General features: G+C 36.2%; 1 protein-coding gene across 1 annotated transcript in view; it reads right to left on the bottom strand.

Moving 5' to 3' along the window:
• The window catches only part of LOC136874411 (uncharacterized), a 99461-nt gene that overhangs the window by 19184 nt on the left and 57769 nt on the right, over window positions 1-22508 (bottom strand). The window contains exons 5-6 of the mRNA XM_068227787.1: window positions 18732-18814; window positions 974-1079 (exon numbers count right to left, since the gene is read on the bottom strand). Coding sequence (XP_068083888.1) covers window positions 974-1079; window positions 18732-18814 — 189 coding nt within the window. The remainder of the gene's footprint in view (window positions 1-973; window positions 1080-18731; window positions 18815-22508) is intronic.

Below are 22508 nucleotides of genomic sequence, written 5' to 3'. Positions count from 1 at the left end.
TGAGTGGTAGACGAACAAGGCTGTGCGGTTCGTTATAAATTATTTAATGTATACTTATTATTTATGGTGAATAAATTTACCTACATAGAACCCCGTGGTATTTTCAGCTGCCCGCCTCTATGTATGCGGCAATTTCTATGGTTAATTCTGTGGTGAGGATGGCAAACACACCCAGCACGCGATCCAGCGGAATTGACGAATGATGCCTTAAATTCCCGAACTGTTCCGTTATCGAATCCAGCACCCCTAGAAAAAATTATCAGCACCCTAACCACTTAGGCATTGAGGTATATGAAGAGAGTTTGACAAGTGTTCGGAAAAAACTGGGACGAGCAAAAGTTCAAAGTACACAAAACGACTCCCTGTCCTTTAAGGAATGTGACTTACCATGAGGGTTCGGACATAACTTCACCGTGTGAATGTACCACATCTTTCAAAACGTAATTGCCTTTCGTTAAGAATGAAGCTGCATATGTCTTTGGAGACTACTTCGTTGTGTAAATGTACTACTGCACTCTTTACAAAGGTACGGCCTGTTACGAGTATGAATTACCATGTGGGTACGGAGACGACTTAGAAAACCAAACGTTTTATTGCATTCTTTACACATGAAAGGCCTAACCTCTTTATGAACCATCATATGGTTTCGCAAATTACTACGTCGATAAAACGATCTATTGCATTCCTTACAAGGAAACGGTTTTTCTGTTGTATGAATTATCATGTGCTTCCGTAGATTGCTTCGTTGCGTAAACGTACTTTTGCAATCCTTACATTGGTACGGCCTTTGTCCACTATGCAGTTCCATGTGGATTCGAAGACGATCTGCTCGAGTAAACGTACTATTGCATTCCTTACAATGGTACGGCCTGTCGCCGCAGTGAATATACATATGGTGCTTCAGGCTTTGCTTCTGGCAATATGTTCTATTGCATATATTACACGCGAACGGCCTTAATTGTGAGTGATATACCATATGCTTCTTCAGATCAAATTCTTTACAGAACATCATACTGCACGCAGTACACCGGTGCGTCCTTTTTCCGGTGGGACTGGTCAATACTGCAACAGGCTTCACACTGAAATACACATAAGAATAATTACAGTTTCAGACAACCAGAATACAATTACACCTTTAGAAGGGTGATAAATATTGGTACAATACATTTATCATATATTTCAATGCAAATCTCTTTAATGCGTAAGCTCTCCAACCAAGTATATATATATGTTGCTAATCACAAAAGGGGTCATTTACTCAACTTTTGCATTTGAACTCGCTAGGTGATAACAGTTTAGCAATAATTAACTATATTTTGTTCGAATTGTTTCATGTTAATTATCTGTAATGAAGTGAATACTTTATACAGCAAAGGAAAATTCAGTGTAAACTTGTGTTTACCGCATTCATAAGCATGGCATTTCCTTAGTGTAAAATGCAGTAAAAGCCTGTGTTGCTAATTCCAGAACATTGTATAAAATATCAAGTTAATGAAGACTTAAATTATGGCTTTGAAGTAACTTAAATTTTAAAAGTCCCTTTCTGACCAACCATGTATCTCTTTGAAATGAAAAGCAATTGGATTGTACAAAATAGTAGGAATTTTTAAAGGTACGAATCTTCCAGAAATATTTGCTGGTTTCCAATTGTACAGAAGGAGATGCAATTAGTTAGTAAACAAAGTATAATCATTTATTTTGAATTCTGTTTCTCTCTTTGTCATGATGAAATCAACTAAATACAGCCAGCATTTTACTGAATATGGATATACATTATTTCAGCACCATCTGAAGGTGTCTGTAAAATATTTTTAAAGTCCAAATCCTTCAAGAAAGTTAAAAAATTCAGGATTTCCCCACAGCTATTAAACCCATTACTATTTACTTAATTGACATTTACAACAGGATAGTACATCCAATTACAGTACACCTAAAAATCTTTAGTGTACTTATTAAATTACATTGACACAAGTTATAGATCTCAATAACTAAAATTGCAATTATTAATAACTAAATTTTTAATTAAATTACATGGATACACATCTCAGATTTCAATTACTAAGAACATTACTTAATACATAAATTATTCATTAACGTACATTGCTACAAGTCTTAGATCTTAATAATAAAAGTAAGCTTCTTAATAACTAAATTATTCTGTATACACAGCTGTCTGACATCTTTCAGTGTGAGGCAATTCTTAGTGTTTCCGTAGTGTACCTGCAAAATGTTTTATGAACTTAGATTTTGACATGTCAAAGTCCAAGTTATTGTCTACGCTAACAGCTTCATTACAGTTGTTACATAACCTATACAGTGATGAAAGAGTGTAGGTCTTCATAAGAGCTCTTACAGTCCTAAACATGTTGTATTTTCTTTAGTGAAAGCGAGGTATGCAGAAATTCAATAGAGACAGTAAATTCATATTATCTATTTTAAGGTTTAATCATTCATGCAGGTACTTAGCATTGTTTATTTTTCTCTGATTTTCAAGCCTGGTCATTCCGAAACTGATTAATAATGTTTTGTATGAGACCATAAATGGGTACAAGCCATATATTTCGTGATGAAGGAATCTTGCAAAACTTCTTTCACTCTTTCGATTAACTTAATATATTTATTGAACCTTGGATTCCATACAACGTTAACGTATTCCCGTTTTGTTTGTACAAACGCATTATAGAGTCCTATGATGGAATTCATCTTCCTGAACAGTTGAGTGTTCCATATCATAAATCCCAATGGCTAGTAGTCCTCTCATGTCACCTTGTTTACATCAGCAGTGAAAGTAAGACCCTTGTCAAGCAGGATGGCAAGGTCACTGACTTGGTCAAATTCCTGCAGGGCGGTTGGACTCAGCTTGTACTGAAATATATCCTTATTCGTTTTTGGGGTAAACAAAATGTTTACACATTTCGAGGCATTACAATTTAATTTGTTCATATGGCTCCACATTAAAATATGATCAAAGCCTTTTTGTAGCAAGGGGCAGTCTTATGATGAGCAAACCAGTCTGAATATTCCAAAGTCATCTGCATAAAGGGGACAGTTCAAATTTTTTACAGGTTTGGGCAAATCATTTATGAAAATCACGGAAGTAACTGGGCCCAGGTTCAAACCCTGAATGATTCCCGAATATACATTGTATTCTACAGACGAATTTCCAAGGTATTGAACATATGATTTCCTGTTAAATACAAAAGTAATAAAAATTTGAGCATATCTCATGAGAATCCAAATCTACTCAATTTACTTAACAATATATCATGATCCATGCTGTCAAATGCCTTTTCATAACCTGTGAAAACAACGTCCATTTGTCCAGAATTATCTAATTGTTACAATATACCCTGACACAGATTGATCAGATTTGTATCTGTAGATCTGCGAGATACAAATCCATGTTGCAGGTCAGTTATTAGTGGCTCAATGTTTAATAATAATATTATTTGCCTTACGTCCCACTAACTACTTTTACGGTTTTCGTAGACGCCGAGGTGCCGGAATTTAGTCCCACGGGAGTTCTTTAACGTGCCAGTAAATCTACCAAGACGAGGCTGACGTATATGAGCACCTTCAAATATCACCGGACTGAGCCAGGATCGAACCTGCCAGTTGGGATCAGAAGGCCAGCGCCTCAACCGTCTGAGCCATTCAACATGGCAGGTCCAATGTTTAAAACAATCCTATCATGAAGAAGAAACTCAAAATCTTTTGCTAAAACTGGTAGGATACACAATGGTCGATAATTTTTAATTAACAGCCGATTACCTGATCTTAGAAAGGGGCAAACCCAACACTTTTCCAAATATCAGGAAATGTTTGTGTTTTAATAGCAAGATTATCAGGAAAATATAATGGCTTCCTAAGAAGTTCTGCATATCCCTTTACGATATATGGAGGTATCTGATCCGGACCAGCAGATGTTCTTTGGTTTTCTCAATGCTCTGTCAATGTTTTCATCGTTACGTCATCGATGTGTACAGGTTCTGAGTCACTAGTATTATCTGTGGGATAGTCATAGAGGGCAGTATGTTGAGAGTAGAGCGACCTGAAATACCCAGCAAACCCATCCACAACTGATTCACCACATATTATTACAAGTTCCTAAGTTACATTTTCCACTTATTACATAAGACCAATTTTTTTACAATCACGTATAATGGTGTCTTGGCAGTGATTTTATATTTCCTATAAGCTACCTTAATATCTACCTTAATTTTGCTTCCGAGTTGTATAATTTTCATATCACCATATTGGGAGATGCCTTACGTTCTCTATGGAAATCTTTCTGTTTTAAGTCTCTAATAATTACTCTTGCAAACCATGAGGGATATTTATTAAGCCCGTGTGACAGACTCTGGCGTTTCTCCACAATGCCATGTACAGTTGACTGTAAAAAGTATATACTGCCAAACTTATTTCCATGCTATTGTATAGCTCATTCCAGTCAGCGTCCCTTAATTCCGTGAATAGCTCCTCAAATTTAGCTTTCGTAACATTAAATCTTGCTTCAGATTTTAGCCTGAAATTCTCTTGAGCACTTTTAAGTGATGAATTTAATTTTAATGAAGGGTGGTGGTTATCTTCCGGTAAGAGAGGGAATGTGTCCCTGGAAACTTCTAATTTCGTATAATTGGCAAGAATTAAGTCAAGGGTTTTTCCATTGCAATTTCGCTAAGTGTTATGGGATGTTGGTTCAAAAAGGTTCACATTTTCTATCATCTGACATTACTGTTACCATCATAGGGACTGAGGTCTGTACTTGTTATTATAGGAATATTAAAGTCACTTGCTATGATCATGTTATTACTGTAAATTTAATAGTAGGCTTCCAGCCACTCTAGTATTTCCTGGAATTACTGAAGATTAGAGACAGGGGTATATAGACAACACAAACAAAACATAGATTTCCCTGTAGTTCTAATTTTAACTGCAAGGCCTCCGCGTTATGTGCAATGCCATCGGCTTGAGGAACTTATTGCTTTCCTTCACTGTTATGAGAACCCTGCCCCCTCTCCTGCTGTTACCTCTGCCTTGTCTGTACACTGGGTATCCAGTGCTACAGACTTCACTGTCATATACAGTATCATCAAGCCAGGTTTCACCTATTATACAAATATCTATATTATTAGATAATAACCTTTCGTTATACAAGTCTAACTTGGTTCCCATTCCTCATACATTCTGATAGTAAATATTTATATAGTACATTTTAAATCATCCTCTACAGTTTACCAAGCTCCTCAAGAAAATTAATAATCACTCCTGGTGAATCCTGACTTTTCCGCATTTTAATAGTTCCATTTCTTACCCATAGGAAAGCGTTCTGTCTATCCTCTCCTGATGGGCAGCAGCTAGAAGCTTCTTCTTCTCCGGAACCAGGCTTTTGTTAACATACACAATGGAGTCTCCAGGGAGTCCAATATGATTTGTAGAGCAGTAACTCTTCACCCGGCAACTTCTGGTAAGTTTCTCCTTGATAAAGATGTTGACTCCCATAGGAACCTTGCCGAAGTGTAGCACGAATTTCACCACTATCGCTTGGTTGGGTTGTTTAGGAAGTCGGTGGCACACGTTAATCATCTCATACTTGAATTCAACATCCAGAGCTCTCCCAATCTGCTTTACAGTTTCTAGTACGTTTAGCTTTGGGCGCTCAAAAAGACTCTGAATTTCAAGGGTGTTCCTTCTGGAATACTACTCTACCTCTACAACATGGTTCTCCGGACTTTACTTTGGCACACAGTTTGATATTCTCCAGCATTAAAAGTTCAATATAGGGTAAACATTGAGGTATATCACCCTACTGTTTCTTCAAAAGGCTGATGTCATCAAACTCAGTGTGACACACTTCTACTGAATCTATATCCCTCTAATCCTGTGCCTGTTTCACAAATTTCATCATTCCTTCCATCGACGTTGAAACACTTCACCGGGTACCAGTTTTTACACGTTTTGCACTGTACTTTGGTTTCCTTCCCCACCTCTTTCCTACATTCCATGCACAAGCCCATGGCGACTAGGAGGTAGATCCTTCACTTCTTTCAACATGTATCAAATTACAAACTTACCGCTTTTCAATATTTACACTTCCTTTAAGCATGAAAACCCACCTGGTTTTGATATAGTTAGGAGTTAGCATGTTACTTTCTGCTGTACAACATAAAATACACAGTATTTAGGAGCTCTACCTATGCTTGGATTCACTCTATTCTTGGCCACATTGACATCCTCAGGCTGGCCTCTAAATGTCTAATATTTAATAGTGGGATCAATAATGTATACACAACGAGAGGTAGGATTATCTAAAATATCAGACCTAAGGTTGCTGTCAGAAAACGAGAGACCCTGCACATCTCCGTAGGCGATAAATCCGTTCTCCGTCAAGGCAATGGCAATGACTTATTTAGTTTCTGTTAATGGTTTAGATATTTGATGATGCATGGATGGGAAAGGGTCTGGATTGGAAAGGTACCATCCAGGACCTTAATTAACCATCCGTTGGTTGGGCCAGATCTCTGAGATATGTGACTTATTCACCACATCATATTTTCTAAACGATACGCTCCATTGGCCCACACTTTTCAGTAGCTGCTTTTCGCCACTGGATATTCCGCCCATTCTGTCCACACGATCCCTATTATTCTGGTCTTTGTACCTGTGGAATACAATGCGACCGACCGGAACTCGGCGTGAAATCTTTAAGTACATGTTTAAGTGGCAGTAAAAATCCAAAACACAAATGACGCTTAATTAGTTTGTTCAATCCTACATGAAAGTGACGGCAATGTAATAATGACTGTAATAGCGATGATGAATCTGAAGGAGATGATGTTATTGTTGAGGAAACAGAAAATGACTCAGAGTGAGATGGATGTGGATGACTTGTTCTGTATATTAGCTCAGTGAATATTTCATAGGAAAATGTTGTGTAATGAAGTGGAGAAGGTTGCAGTGTTCTTCCCACATATGTCGAAGATGCCATAACACATTAAGCTACCTGGACTCATTGGTGAAGTAAGAAACACAAAGATGACAGAATTCGTGGAGCTGTTGAGAGACCAAAGATATGCTGGTCAATGTAGTTCAATATACTTATCAGTTCATAGCAGATGTCCAAAACAATTTCAACACAGAAATGGACAGCAAGTTGAGATAATAATAATAATGTTCTTTGTTTTACATCCCACTAACTACTTTTTAAGGTCTTCGGAGACGCCGAGCTGCCGGAATTTAGTCCCGCAGGAGTTCTTTTACGTGCCAGTAAATCTACCAACACGGGGCTGTCGTATTTGAGCACCTTCAAAACCTGCTAAGTTGGGGTTAGAAGGCCAGTGCCTTAATCGTCTGAGCCACTCAGCCCGGCAGCAAGTTGAGAGACAAGGTAGAAATAAGAGCTTATATTGAGTTACTCCATCTCGAGGTGCACCAAGAAGCAGAAAGCAAGGACTAGAGGAATTGTGGGGAAAAGATGAAGTTGAGAAATTCAGAGTTGTGATGCCGTTACTATATTTCATATTACTAATCAGGCGCATTAAGTTCGATGTCCAGGTGAACAGGAAAGACAGAAGGAAAATCGATTGCCTTGCAGTAGTTCAGGAGAGCTACACTCTTGGGCAGAATGTCACAATTAATGAGAAATTAGAAGCCTTCGGAGAAAGATGCAGTTTTACCCAACACATTCCTTCTAAACCAAACAAATACAACCTAAGCATATATACTTTTTGTTGATGCAAAGTCCTCTACTCTCATAATCTACAAATCTGTTCCGGAAAACAACCCAAAGGTGTTTATAAAATCAGCAAAAAACAAACAGTTGCAGTCAGAAGGCTGGTAGAACTTATGTGTGGAACGGAAAAAAAATTACTGCAGATAACTGATTTCCAGATATGTGCCTGGGTTTTCAGCTCCAAAAGAAAATGCTGTTGTACATAGCCACATGAAAAACATATCAGAAATAACTTTTCGATGAATTAGTATGTATTAAAAACAAGCCAAACGGATCAAGCTTGTTTGGTTTCAAACAAGGAGCGACCATTGTTTCTTATGTACTCAAGAAATACAAGAATGTGGTTCTGTTTTTGTCTTCTGACTATGATGAAGCCATACATTTGACAAAAGGCCTCATAATATTTAACAATGGAACGAAGTCATTGCTGTGGATAAAATGTCTGCCACATGAAATGTAGCCTGCACTTCACGGTGATACCCATTGATAATTTATGTGCAATGCCCAATATCTCTAGAATAACTTCTCAGGAAATCTATAAGGGCAACAATAATAAAAGAAAACCATGGAGTCTTCTTGAATTTTTTTTCTGTTCAATCGGTAGGCGAACATCTTCAAAGGAGTAGAGAAACTATACAGGGGTTGTATGAAGTAGCAGTAGAAAATTCTACACAAAGAAACAAGAAAGCAGAACTCGGAAAACAAAAGCGAAACAACAAAAACCAAAATAAGTCAAAACGGACAAGGTTGACATAATATAATTGCGTAAAATGTTACAGCTGTTTGTTACTGAAATAATCTTTCCATCTTTTGTGAAGAGTGATGGCTAGTGAACATGTCAAGGACAAATGTAAAGAGATCAAATGTCACTAACTGCATTCTCTTATAATAAGGTTATTGGCTTCACGTCCCACTAACTACTCTTTTAAGGTTTCTGGAGACACTGAAGTGCCGGAACTTTATCTTACAAGTGTTCTTTCCGTGCCAGTATATCTACTGACACAACATAGACGTATTTAAGCACCTTCAAATACCACCAGACTGAACTGAGATTGAACTTACCAAGTTGGGGTCAGAAAGCCAGCCAGTCAGCCCAGCAATTGCATTCTCTTATAACACATGTATTTGTATGTTGTATGGTAGTTTGAGTACTGTGTGTGTGTTTTCATATTAACCAACTGCTTACCGAAAATGGTTAGAATAATTGTTATAAAATGTGTATATATCATTAAGATGGACAATTCTACTACAACGCTCTTTGTGGTTTTGAACGTGAACTGTTTTTTTCTAAGTTGTGCATGTATTATGCTCTTGTGTTATTTATTTGTGTGTGTAATACAAAAATCATCCATAATTATAATGCTATTGAAAAGAATATTGTAATTTTACAAAACTGAATGGAAATTTGGTGGGAAAACGTTGAAAATGGAGGAAACTTTATTAAGCATTAATAATACAACACCGACAGCTCCATAATATTTCAACTCTAAATTAGTTTCGTCACACATAAAATCATTCTTTAACGCAACTGATGTACCACCCCAGCTTCCCATTTCTATCATTCATAAACACACCTAAATATTATCAAATAATTTTGAAATTTGCACTGAATTATACAGCCAGATCAAAGTAAAAATGATCAAACATCCATTACTGAAAATATTAAAATAGAGTTCATGTCTTACAAGGAACCGTCGCGAATGTGAAGTTGCAGGTGCGATGTCTAGTATGGGGCATTTGGAAGCGCTGTAGTAACAATTGAGACAGGAAATAATATTAGCTGCTAATGATGTACTATGTGCAAAGGAGGGTGACAGAAAGTGAGTGTCCAGGCAGTGCAGAGATCAACCTTCCATGGAATGCATCTGTTTCACTTCACAAAATGTCAAAACAAATGTTTTACTTGAACTATTAGTACCAAATGAAAAAATCATCCATCAAAGTGATCACAAAAGTTACCACCACAAAGGTCAAAGGCAAATGCCTTGGGAATTATAAATCATTCAGGATGATTAGCTAGGTATTCGTTCTTACAGAATGCATGTTGATGTAACATGGTAATGAGAACTAATAAAAAGTGATGGCATGCAACCAAATGAGAACCAGTCTGTTGTTCAGTTTATTGTGAAACTGGCTATACTTTATGGCATAGCTGCAGATAATGTGATAGTATGCTGTGTAGGCACAAGAAAAAAACAGACATCCAAAGGCTTAATTTGTCCCATGGTTCTTGATGTATGAATTACAATGTCACACACTTTCCAGGAGCAATGATTTTCTCTAACACAGTATGATTTTTATAGACATACCAGGAGTCAAGCAATAACAAGTTAATTTCACCAGCTATGAGCCCAACGCAGTGTTCATACAACACTTTTAGTTCTGGTTAGCCCATTTTCCCACTCTTCTTTGCTGAGATGTAAACATTCACTCATGCCTTGCTAGGTCCGTGACGTGCGAAAGAATCGTTGTAAGCAGAGAACCTCCCTGGAGCAGGGGTTGTGGCTCCAACATGGACAATGAACTACATGCCTGGATATCTGTTTCTATATCACTTTTACCCGTATCGTCATCAGTGCAATCTCCACACGCAGTGCCCACTTAGTCAAGAATATTCTACTGATTCAATTTATAAAAACACTAATAGTCCTTCTCACTGTGCAAAATATCTTGCAATCCTTTCTGATGGAATGTCAATATCCACAACTGTTGCTGTAGCTATAAGGCAATGTTTGCTTTGTTTATGGTTGCCGTTGCAATAATTTATATCAGTGCTACAAGCAGTATAGCACTGTTGTAATGTACATGTTGAATATGCTGTTTAACTGGGTCTCATAACCACATCCTCTGTTCACTTTTGGATACCTACAGTTCCTTCCCCTCTTGTCATTAGCTGCCAATACTGTGCATTCAGCGCAGATGATAGATGGGGCTTCGAACGCATTCATTCCCTTAGGCTGTTCAGGACCTTGCACCTGTGAGGGTTCCTTGTTAGTGTGCAGACCCCTCACATTCTAGTAATAGATTGAACAGGTATCTGTGCTTGCATTCAGTTTTATTACATGATATTATTTAAACTATCCACATATTTTAGATCATAAACTGCCTTATCCTTATTTCTGCATAATTTGATAACATCTGAATTATCCATCACTGCCTGTTTAGAAACTTGCTTTCTTAGAGGTGTCAGGTTATGATTGATATACATATGATTACTAGTTGCATGACATAGATGCCCAGGATTTCAACCTCTTGTTATACTTCATCTCTGCATAAAGTTGTTTTAATCTTGCCATCTAACATATTTTATCACAATATCAGCTGAAAATTGTTGACAAGTTTCAATTATCCCTTCATTCATTTTGATATCGAATGCCGGCCAATTTTCCTCACCATATCCTAAGGATGTTTATTTGCCAGTTCTGCAATTCTAAAGATCTCTGCTTCAGTTCTCCTGATGTACAGATTTACTTAGTCTAGATTTAGTTCCATATCACTCAAAGTTTCCTTGACGAAGTATTTTCATATTTCAATTAAATTCTTCCATTTGGTTTAGGCAGGCTATAATCACTTCATTGTGTTGTTTCATTAATTTTCTGTTTCTATCCATTTTAATATTGCCACTGTCAACAAACACAATAAATTCTCCATATTATTTAACTGAGCTGGATTGATTCTATCCAAAATATGTATTTGTCACCAAATTTACACAAATTTTGTGGAGCCTGCCAAGGGACAATCTCAACTTTTATGCTGGGTAAACACTAAATGTGTCACCAAATATAATTTACATGCTGATGTTGTACAACCCTAGGTTTTGATCAGATCTCTGTCTTCCACCCTACAAGTATACAAGTAGTTCTGCCGGGTTTGAAACCGAGAGCCTGCCACTCTACGATTCATGTAACAAGCTTTAACAGCTTCATTTTAGATAAAAACCCATATTGACTAAATCAAGCAGCGAATATTTAAAAATATCGTTTAATTCCAAATACCACCCACAGTTTTTCCCCAAAATATTGGTACTAAATCTTGGCTGTGGATTGTATTCAAGCTGTTCATTATCATACATATTTTCTACATTTACACAGAGTATTGAAATGGATTTGAGTACAGTTACCATACTCAATATACCACACGTAAACGGGCATTCACGTCGTATTGTGTTTTAGTTGCATTCTAGAAAACAAGATTGATTTTTCTCAATATGGTTACAGTGGCATGTAAAAGCAAAATGTAAGGTAATGAAATATGGTAAATCAAAGAATATGGGTAAATATGAAAGCCGCTGCTACAGATGCTCGATCATCATTTGTTTCACAAGTGTTGCTGACATGCTGGGTGCGCGAATAGTTGATCTTGAGAGATATCATAATTCGTGAAAGTCGAGACTGTTGGTTACGGAAGTCTACCTCACTCACATTCAAGTTCCGTATCTGTCTCCTGAAGTGCTGTCTTGATAGTAAGCGTTGGATTCAAAACGGCATCTGCAGTCATTTATTGTGCAGGAGAAACTTAAAGTTATAAGCGAAGCTGAAATATGCGTAAATCGTGCCATTGGCAGAAGGTACGATTTTGAAGAATTGTGTATTCGTGATTGGTGGAAGAAGAAGGAAAAACTTCTAAAAAGTAACGGCAATCGCAGAGCATTCCATGGGTGGGGTGCACTGTTTCCGGAAATTGAAGAACGACTCCACAAATTTGTGAGAGAGAAAAGTGAGTTAGGATATGGAGTTTCTAGTGAAATTTGTCAATTAAAAACACTAGAGATCTCAAAAGAACTCAAAACACAGGGTTTTACTGCAAGCCGCGGATGGATCCAAAAACTTTTATCGGAGAAAGGGATTGTTCGTTCAGAGACGTACGTCTAATTCATAACATCTCCCTGCGGTGTATAAAGAAAAATTAACAGCCCTTCAGTGTCTCATTATTCATTTGAGGATGCAAAATTCTTATTTGCTCTCGCAAATTGGGAATGCTGACCACACACCTGTCTATTTTAAATGACGGAAAATACAGTGGATACAAAGGGTTCTAAAAGTGTAACCATCTGAACATGTGGCAACGAAAAGAAACGATGCACGGTAATGTTGTGAGTATTAGCGCGTGGAACCAAACTCCCTCCATATGTGGTTCCGAAAAGGAAAACACTTCTGAAAGGAAACTTGCTGCCCAGAGTTATTGTTGGAACGAAATGAGTCAGGCTGGATGAACAGTGTGTTAGTTCAGGACTGCGTGAAGTGCATTTGGCAACGTTGCCCAGGAGCTTTGTTACAAAAACAAAACATGCTTGTGTTGGACAGTTACCGACTACATGCAACTGATGCCGTAAAAGATATGATGAGGAAAGGAAAAACTGATCCTTCGATAATTCCCAGAGGACTCACTCCTATTCTACAGCGGATGTATGTGTGCGTGTACCGGCCTTTCAAAACTGCACTGAAACAGTTGTACACCAAATGGATGTCTGATGGTGACCACGCGTTATCACCAACCGGACGAGTGAAGAGGCCTGAAGTGGGACTAATATGCAGCTGGATCAAGACCACTTGGGCATGCATTCCCAACGATCTAGTGTCCAAAAGCTCTAAGAAAGAAAGGTGTAATTTCAAATTCAGTGGATGGTAATCCACTATTTGTGGAAAGATGCCAGTGATGAAAGTTCCTAGGGTGAAACTTCATATGACGACGGTGAATTGTGAATGATCTGAGTACTGGACAGATTTTATTTATAATTTTTGTGATGATTTTATTAATTGTAAGATGTTTGAATTTATATTTGTGGTATATTTGAAGAAAATTAAATAGGTATGCAAGTTATTTGAATTTTTACTTGTTACCATATTTTGCTGCCTCAAATTTAGTGGTGGTAGGTGGTATTCCCGATTACATGGTAACTTAAATATTCTATTTAAGTGGTCTACCTATTCGATACATATATAATTTATTTCATCTAGTACATGTTTCTTCACCTAACGGACATCATCTTCTAGAATAAATTATAACAATATATCAGAATACAAAAATTACATTATTAAATTTTAAAGACAAATTAAAAACACTTTTATATGCAAGGACATTCAAAATATATTACTGTATTAGCAAACTTCGTTAAAGTTGCAAGTCATATAGTCAATAAAATTTGTTGAATTGTTCATTAAACTCTTGATGATAAAGTTAGTGAGAAGTAACAGTTGTATTCATAAAACCATATGATGAACATTGTTGTGAATAAAATAATTCGATTTAAAATTTTCTTGATAAAAGATCCTTAAGAACTTTGATATACATTCTTTGTATAGTTGAACCTGCTTTATACGTAACTCTGTTCCACGTAATTCATATTTGTACATAATTTCCTTTAGGTTGCAGCAAAATGTAATGTAGAAATGTGTTAATTAAACCTTATCTATATGTAATCCATTTATACGTAATTTGCTGTTATACATATTAAGTGTCAGTGAAATATAGCTGAGTTTTGCATAACTGCAATGAGCACGTGCTTTTTTAAAGAAACAAATGTATTTACGAATTTTCCTCTTTGTCGACGTACGCGAAAGTAGAGCGGTCGGGTTTCGGTGATGAAACAGAACACAAAAAGTTTCGCCGGGTGACATTGTAGACCCTTACTTACTGGCGGCTTAACAAAGGCCAACCAAGCGACTACCCTTCGCTCCTCCTCTACCTTCGTCATTTTTGACCTTCACAATGCCGCCAGAGATTAAGATACATTACAAGCAATGTGCACGGTTTCGGTGCGGAAACTAAAGAAAATACTGTACAGTAAATTTGTTTGAATATAAGAATTTCTTTCATGGGAACAACGGAGAAGTAAAATGTCCATGGTGCTGGTATCTCGTGTTTACTTTTGAACAATAGTTTTGTCATTCAGTTACTTTTGAATAGCCATGGAAAACAGAAAAAGGAAAAGTTATGCGAGAAGTGGACGCTAATCCACACAAAACAAAATCTGAAATTGCTTCAGGCCTAGGGATTGCTTATACCACGCTATGTACAGTCATGAGTAAAAGAAACGATATTTTGCATGAGTTCTTAAAACTGGGTTCAATATCAGCAAAGCACAGCCGTCAACAGGAAGGAAGGTACGTAGATTTGGAGAAAGCACTTTTCACATGGTTCCAACAAAAGCAAGCTGCAGCTCTACCAATTAGTGGCGACATACTGAAGGCAAAGGCAACAGATTTAGCTAAAGTGATGAGTATCACTGCTGATTGCAAGGCTTCATCAGGGTGGCTGCAAGGATTTAAAGATCATCATGGAATCACAGGGAGAACAATTTGCGGTGACTCAAAAGCTGTGGAGAACGTCACGGTGCAACACTGGAAAAAAGAGGTTCTGCTGGGTATCGTAAGCGATTATCAGCCTCCAAACATCTACAATTGTGGTGAGATCAGCCTATTCTACAATCTCCTTCCTAATAAAACATTAGCTGAAAAAGGTGAATCATGCCATGGAGGGAAGAAAAGTAAAATTCAGTAACAGTACTTCTTGCCACCAATGCAGATGGATTTGACAAACTTCCTCCACTTGTGATAATAAAAATCGAATAATCCAAGGTGGTTTAAGGGTGCTAAAACAAAACCTATTGAATATGAATCCAACATAAATTATTGGATGACTATGCTTCTAATGGAACAGTGGCTGAAAAAACTGGACATTAAAATGAAACAAAAGATCCTTCTTCTTATGGATTGACGTGCAGCACATCAACCTCAAATCGTTTTGGAGAATGTCCAAGTGGAATATTTCCCTCCTAACTGTACCAGTGTTCTACAACCACTTGATCTGGGCATCATTGCAAATTTCAAAGAGCATTATAGAAAAATGCTGATCCAACATTTAATAACACTGAGTGATGCAGGAAATGAACTTCTCATGGACTTTATTCCAGCTGCGTGGAAGCACATGCCATGCTTCATAATTAGCAACTGTTTCCGCAAAGCTGGAGTTTTACTAGAAGAGGCTGCCTCTAATGAGCTAACGCTACCGGAAGGTATAGAATTCGATACTTTTGTGCATTTCGATGATAATCTGTCCTTGTGTGGAGAACTACGAGATGAAGAGATTATTGCTGATATATGCCAACAACGCAGTGGTGATGGACCAGCTACAAGCAATAGTGACATTGGAGATGGAAATAACGACTTGAATTTTGAAACATCCGAACTGAGTGAAGTGTTAAGTGCAATCGATGTGTGTAGGCTTTGCATCAGTGCGGAAAGTTGTGGTGAAAATGCTTTGAATTTGTTCCCAAGTTTGCAAAAGGAGGCTTATACTCTTAATGCAAGAAAAGTGAAACAAGCCAAACTATCTGATTTCTTTAAGGCTGGAACAAGTTCAAAATAATATTTTCTGTCTTAATGTATTTTTTATTTGCAAGGATTTACACATTCCATTGGTTTTTCAGTAAATATGTGATGTATTGCGTAAGTCTGATCTCTAAGTAATTCTGAGTTACAAGTAGTTTTTTCTCTTCCCCTTGATATACGTATAAGTCAGGCTCAACTGTATTGTACTTTAGATTGAACACTTCAGAATTTCAAGTCGGGGCTGAAGTAGCAAAGTTATTTGTGGAACTGAATAATGTTCTGTCTGAAATTAAAAGAAAAACTAAGTACTAGTAAAGAGAAATGGAAGATGAAATAATATAATATATTGTTTGAAGTGTTACTTCTTTGTTATTGGTCTCGTGCACAGAAAAGTACTCACTTCTGCTGAGGTAAATGTAAATTTCCTTGTAAATGTTCAGTAATTAGCCTTTATTTATAGGTTTCAAGATATTAAGTTCATTGTTTATGTTTGTAAACATGTAATTGAAGTCTGTCATGTGATCTCTCATGGCAAGTATCTGTTGTATTATTAGCGCCGGTAGGTTCTTGGTATCTTGTAACAAAGTTTCCTCCAGTTTTTCCGATATACGTAATTAAACAACTCGCACATTTCAATTTGTGTACACCCGAATTTTGAAATTTATTATTATTATTAATAATGATATGGGTGTTATAAAATAATTTAAAGATCGTGCTGTTGGTCCTAAAAGTGATTCTTAAATTATGTCTCTTGAATAAATTCGTAATCTTACATAGTTTACTGTTATTATATGTGAACACGGCAAATTTCTTATCCTCTTCTTCTTATCATTCTTCTACTAAAGCAGTCACACGTTTATATTATATTGATAATCCTGTCTACACATTCTTTACTATAGCCATTATTATATGCTATATAGCATATGGTATTAATTTTCCTTTTTAGATCCAAAGCTGAAAGAGAAATATTAAATACTCTATAAATCATACTAAAGAAACCAGCTCTTTTATGAGCTCCCGGATGCATAGAATCATTTTTGATTTTATTAACGCTCTGTGTTGGTTTCCTACAATATCACATGACAGGTTTTTATTATTTGTGGCAACTTTAGTAATTTTACTTTTTCCATGAGGTAGATGTAAATTTAAGCTAAGATACTGGATGCTGGGGCACCCATCGGAAGACCTTTTTGTCGGTGGATTTTGTTGTTAAACTAAAATTATTGATCAATTTGACGGATTGTACCACTGGTCCAGATTTGTGGATGACACCTTTGAAATATTAGATGAAAGAATAATTAAGAGTCAGACCGTTTTAAACCATATTAACTCTCCTGATCCATATGTTAAATTCACACACGATTCTGAAGTAGGTTACACTTCAAATTATTTAGACTTGAAAGTTACTAGAAATAATGGAAACCTACCATTTAATAATTTTAGGAAACCAACACACACAGTTACCAAGATCAATAATGATTCTTTGCTCCTGGGAGCTCATAAAAGAGCCGGTTTCTTTAGTGTGATTTCCAGATCATTTAATATTCCTCTTTCAGCACTGGATCTAAAAGAGGAAATTAATACCATATAATATATACTGTAATAATGGCAATAATAGAGAGTCTGTACACAGTATTATAAATAAAGTAAAAAATAATCCCGTGACTACATTAATAAAAGAAAAAAGAAGAGAATAAGGAATTTGCTGTATTCACATAAAATAACAGTAAAGTATACAGGATTACGAATTTATTCAAGACATAATTTAAGAATCACTTTTGAGACCAACAACATGAACTGTACATTATTTTATAACACCCATATCATTAATAATAATAATTAATTTCAAACTTTGGGTGTATACAAATTGAAATGTGAGTTGTTTAATTACGTATATTGGACAAACTGGAGGAAAATTTGTTACAAGATATCAGGAACATACGAGGTCCAAGAAATACAACAGATACCTGCCATGAGTGATCACATGACAGACTTCAATCACATGTTTACAAACATAAGCAATGACCATAAAACCTTGAAAACTATAAATAAAAGCCATTTACTGAATATATATATATGATGAAATTTACATTTATCAGAACGAGAGGAACAATCCAATGACTAATAAAAACTATCTTTATGAGAAGCATAACATCTTGTATGAGGCGAAAGCGAAAGTTAGAAAGAAACATGAAAGTTTAACCTGTCGCATGCTCGGTGACACTGAGGTCATTCTTCTGCCCAGAACATGCCCTCCCACTTCCCCTCTACACTCCCCGTGCAATGTAGCAACTACCGGTACTTGTTTTGAATTCAGATAGACATTTACCTAGCAGAAATGATTCCTTTACTGTACATCAGGCCAAAAACAAGGAAGTAACACAATTTAAATCATATATTATTTCATCTTCCATTTCCCTTTACTTATATGTAGTTTTCTTTTAATTTCAGACAGAACTTTATTCAATTTTACAAATAACTTTACTGCTTCGGCCCCATGTTGACTTGTAATCCTGAAGCGTTAAATCTTAAACACAATTTACGGAATGTATATCAAAGATCTGTTATCAAGAAATATTTTAAATCAATGATCATCTTACAATTATATGAATAGGTAAACACATTCCAAGTTATGTAGTCTTAGGAGTATTAAATTAAACTGTACTTACCCGTTTTCTTCTTTGAAGCATGGGTACATTTGATCAATTGTATGGTCTTCTATGTATATTTCATGCTTAATATCTGTAGCATTCTATAAACAAGAAATAATGACAAAATTGCAAGATAAATTGAGCAATGACAGCAAAAATTAAAATACATACAGACAGCTGACAAAAATGTTATTTTTGAATAGTAAATATATAATTATCTTGAATCCAAAAAACCAATGATGGAAACCATGGAAAAACCATCGTCATGGCTGTCGATGATGGAGTTGCAACCACCACCTCCCAAATGCACTTTCACACCTATGTGACCCAAAATCAATAGCTAACTCGCTCGGTAAGACACAACATTATAGATTGCTATAGTGTCTTTTAGCACACCATGGCCATGTACTTATTTTGAGCCACAATTCAGTATTTTGAAATGTAATTTAGGTGAAATCCGTTTACTTTTGATGACTATGCATAAATAATGCTACTGATAATGACTGTATTGTGAGGACTCAGGCTCACACTTCAGTCATTCTATTGTTAAACCTAAGAACTGACAGTGGTACTTGCTATTAAAAGAAAAAAACTCAATATATTCTTCCTTGTTTATCAAACAGAACTGATTTTCCTACACGATTTAATAATTTCCCCACTTTCACGTTATAGTACTGAAAACAAATTTAGAGTAGAATAAAGACTTTTATAAGTTAGATTTTTTATAAAAATGATGGAGAAAAAAGTTATTTTATATTGCAGGGCTGACTTGAAAAACATTACTGTGGCACAACAACAATCGAGCACTCCTACCAACAGCTAATGTCGACAATTGCTGCCACCATGAAAAGCTCCATAACCAAATCAGTGCAAAAAACACCAACTGCTGAGGGAAGGTTACCACATAGGAAAGGGACAGAAAGCGATGTACTTTAGGCTGAACCAAGGACATAAGGTCCAACAGACGAGTGGATCATAGGTAAACAAGGATAACATAACACAAAATGATTAAACACACAAAATATATTGAAGTAAAAAATATCTTCAAATTAATTGCAATGAAAGGCAATTCCTAAAAATGAACTGAGTGAAAATTAAGTTTCATAAGTATTAATTAATTGAGGATACCTCATAAACCAAGGTTAATTGAAAACAATGAGAACAAATAACCATAGTAGCATGTTTCAGATTCCTTTAAAATGTTATACCGTTCAAGTTTGGAAACGATCCGATTAAAATTCATTATAACACTTTCCTAAATAATTGGTACAATAGTACAACCAAATTAAAATCTTTAAACATACCACTTTGAAATTATGAATAATTGTTCATAGAAGAAAATTCTGAGAGTAAATAAATATATCTTGTAAATAAATTCCAGTTCCTGATAGACATCTTTTCAATTATTCACGCTATATATTTTGGGTTTATACCACATAATGAACTATATAATCACTATTCAACATGTTTCAACAGAACCTTGCATTTCTTCATCAGAAGAAAACAAGAAAAATGGAATATGACACATCAAAGGTTATGAAGGGGAAGCAACAAAGAACTTAAAATGGTGCCCTAAGACGTAATAGGGACACCATTTTAGCCCCCATGCTAGGACGACGAGTGGCAACAGTAAAGCATCATTTCCTGATGGTTCTGACAATAGATAGCCATGATTCACTGAGGTTGTAACCTGTATCACAGCTCAAATTATCTGTGTGTTTACATATTTCAACCATCTTACTGATTATTCTGGGGTGATATTGTTTCATACAGGCAAGAACATCCACTCCTTGGAACATAACGTCATGACCAGGTGTTAAGACATGATCAGCAACAGCTGATTTATCAGGTTGGCTGAGTCTGATATACCTGTTATGTTCTTTAATACAAGTACATATCATTCTTGAAGGCTACCCAATATATACCTTGCCACAAATAGAGGTAAATCTGTGGATACAAGGTTGTTGCAATTTAGGCAAACTGCGCTTAGTTGGTCGTAGGAGTTGCCTAATTTTAATGGAAGTTCCAAATACAGTTCATATATTATACATACGTAAGATTTTGGCAATACGATCTGTTGTGTTACATATCTAAGTTAGGTAAGCTGTTCCTTTTACATCTTTGTACTTTAGAGATGTCCAATTATGAGTCAGTTTCAGGACCATAGAGAACAAAGCTTTGCTGTAACCGTTGCCTTCAAAAGTGGTTCTCAAGGTGTTCATTTCCTCTTGTAGAGCAGACACTTCACAAATCTTCCTAGCCCTAGTAGTTGGAGTGGTAATGATACCATATTCCTGGGCAGGGTGATGATGAGAATCTGCGTGGAGATATCTATTGGTATGTGTAGGCTTACAATAAATGCTATACCCTAAGGATCCATTTTTTTCTTGGTGATGAGAACATCTAAAAATGGTATTTTGCTGTCAGATTCCATTTCCATGGTGAAAAAATGGAAGGGTGTCGGCAGTTAAGTGATCCAGAAAATGACCAAACAACGAACATATCATCCACATATCTTCACCAGATTTTTGGTTTGCAAGGTGCCAACGACAAAGCTTTCTCTTCAAAGTTCTCCATGAAGAAATCAGCCATAACAGGAGAAAGAGGTCTTCACGTGGCCATACCATCTGTCTGTCTTCAGTAAAACTGTCATTAATGAGAGACATATCACCATCAATTGGTACTCTCGTAAACAGAGAAACCACGTCAAGACTAGCTAAGATATCACCTGGCTGTTTCACTCTCAAACAATGATCTGAACTTCATCAACAGAGCATAAAGACAATCACAGACCAACTGACAAGAGATACAGAAACCTAAATCCAATCTTATCTAATCTCGTCATCTCACCAAAACAATGGGATGACCCTTATGAAAATGATGCAACCCTCAACAATAGAAAGAAGTTATTAGAATGAACCAGACAAATTTACATTGAAGACCAATCAAATCCCGAAAGATTAAATTTTGCCACTTCAATGTTCTTAAGATATGAATAGATCTAAATTAGTTACAATTATTTACTCGGACAAAAGTCTTTCACTTAAGGTTGCCTATTGTATTAGGTTAAGTTGTACTAAAATAAGGTTCTAGGAATTTAAAAACATCATCGTGCGGAGATTATATGCACTGAAAACAGTTTTTACATCACCCAATATATGGTACAAGGCAGACAAGTTCAATATCAGGGACCACATTTAGAATGTATGAATCCTGAGAGTTTGAATTTTACCCTACAGCAGGTGCGAGCATTTTGAGAACACAAATATGGTCACATGGGGGACTGATATCACCCATAGTGTTCATGGAGTTTCGTAATGAAATAGTTACATGTGTATGTTCCTTCATAGATCACCTGGTTTATTAGTTATTTATGTAGACTTTAACACAAAAACAAGCTTACACCTATATATTTATGCCCTAAAATTATTAGCAAATATTCCATAATTTAGCATCTCCTACTCCTGGTAAATGTAATATTGTATCTACTGATGCTAATAATGAGGTTAAGCATTTCGTTTCACCATTTCTCTCCATTTTTAACAATATAAAATCTTGGCAATTCATCCTGCCCCCTTTCATCAGGTGTGTCTTTGTCATTCCCCTCCTTTTTGTGCTCAGCTTCCATTTCATGCTTATGAACAATAACTATATGTACCTGATGTAAATAAATAAATGAATACTGGATTAAAGCTACTATATTTATTTCATGACGCCAAACTTTCAGCCAAATTGCATTGGCCTTCATCAGGGCATGTTATGTTCTGCTTCCGACAGTGAGCAAAGAAATTCAAA

Source organism: Anabrus simplex, chromosome 5, assembly GCF_040414725.1.
Source record: "Anabrus simplex isolate iqAnaSimp1 chromosome 5, ASM4041472v1, whole genome shotgun sequence".
Taxonomy (NCBI): domain Eukaryota; kingdom Metazoa; phylum Arthropoda; class Insecta; order Orthoptera; family Tettigoniidae; genus Anabrus; species Anabrus simplex.
Note: the sequence above shows the minus strand (reverse complement) of the source record. Positions and strands in the feature narration are given on the sequence as shown.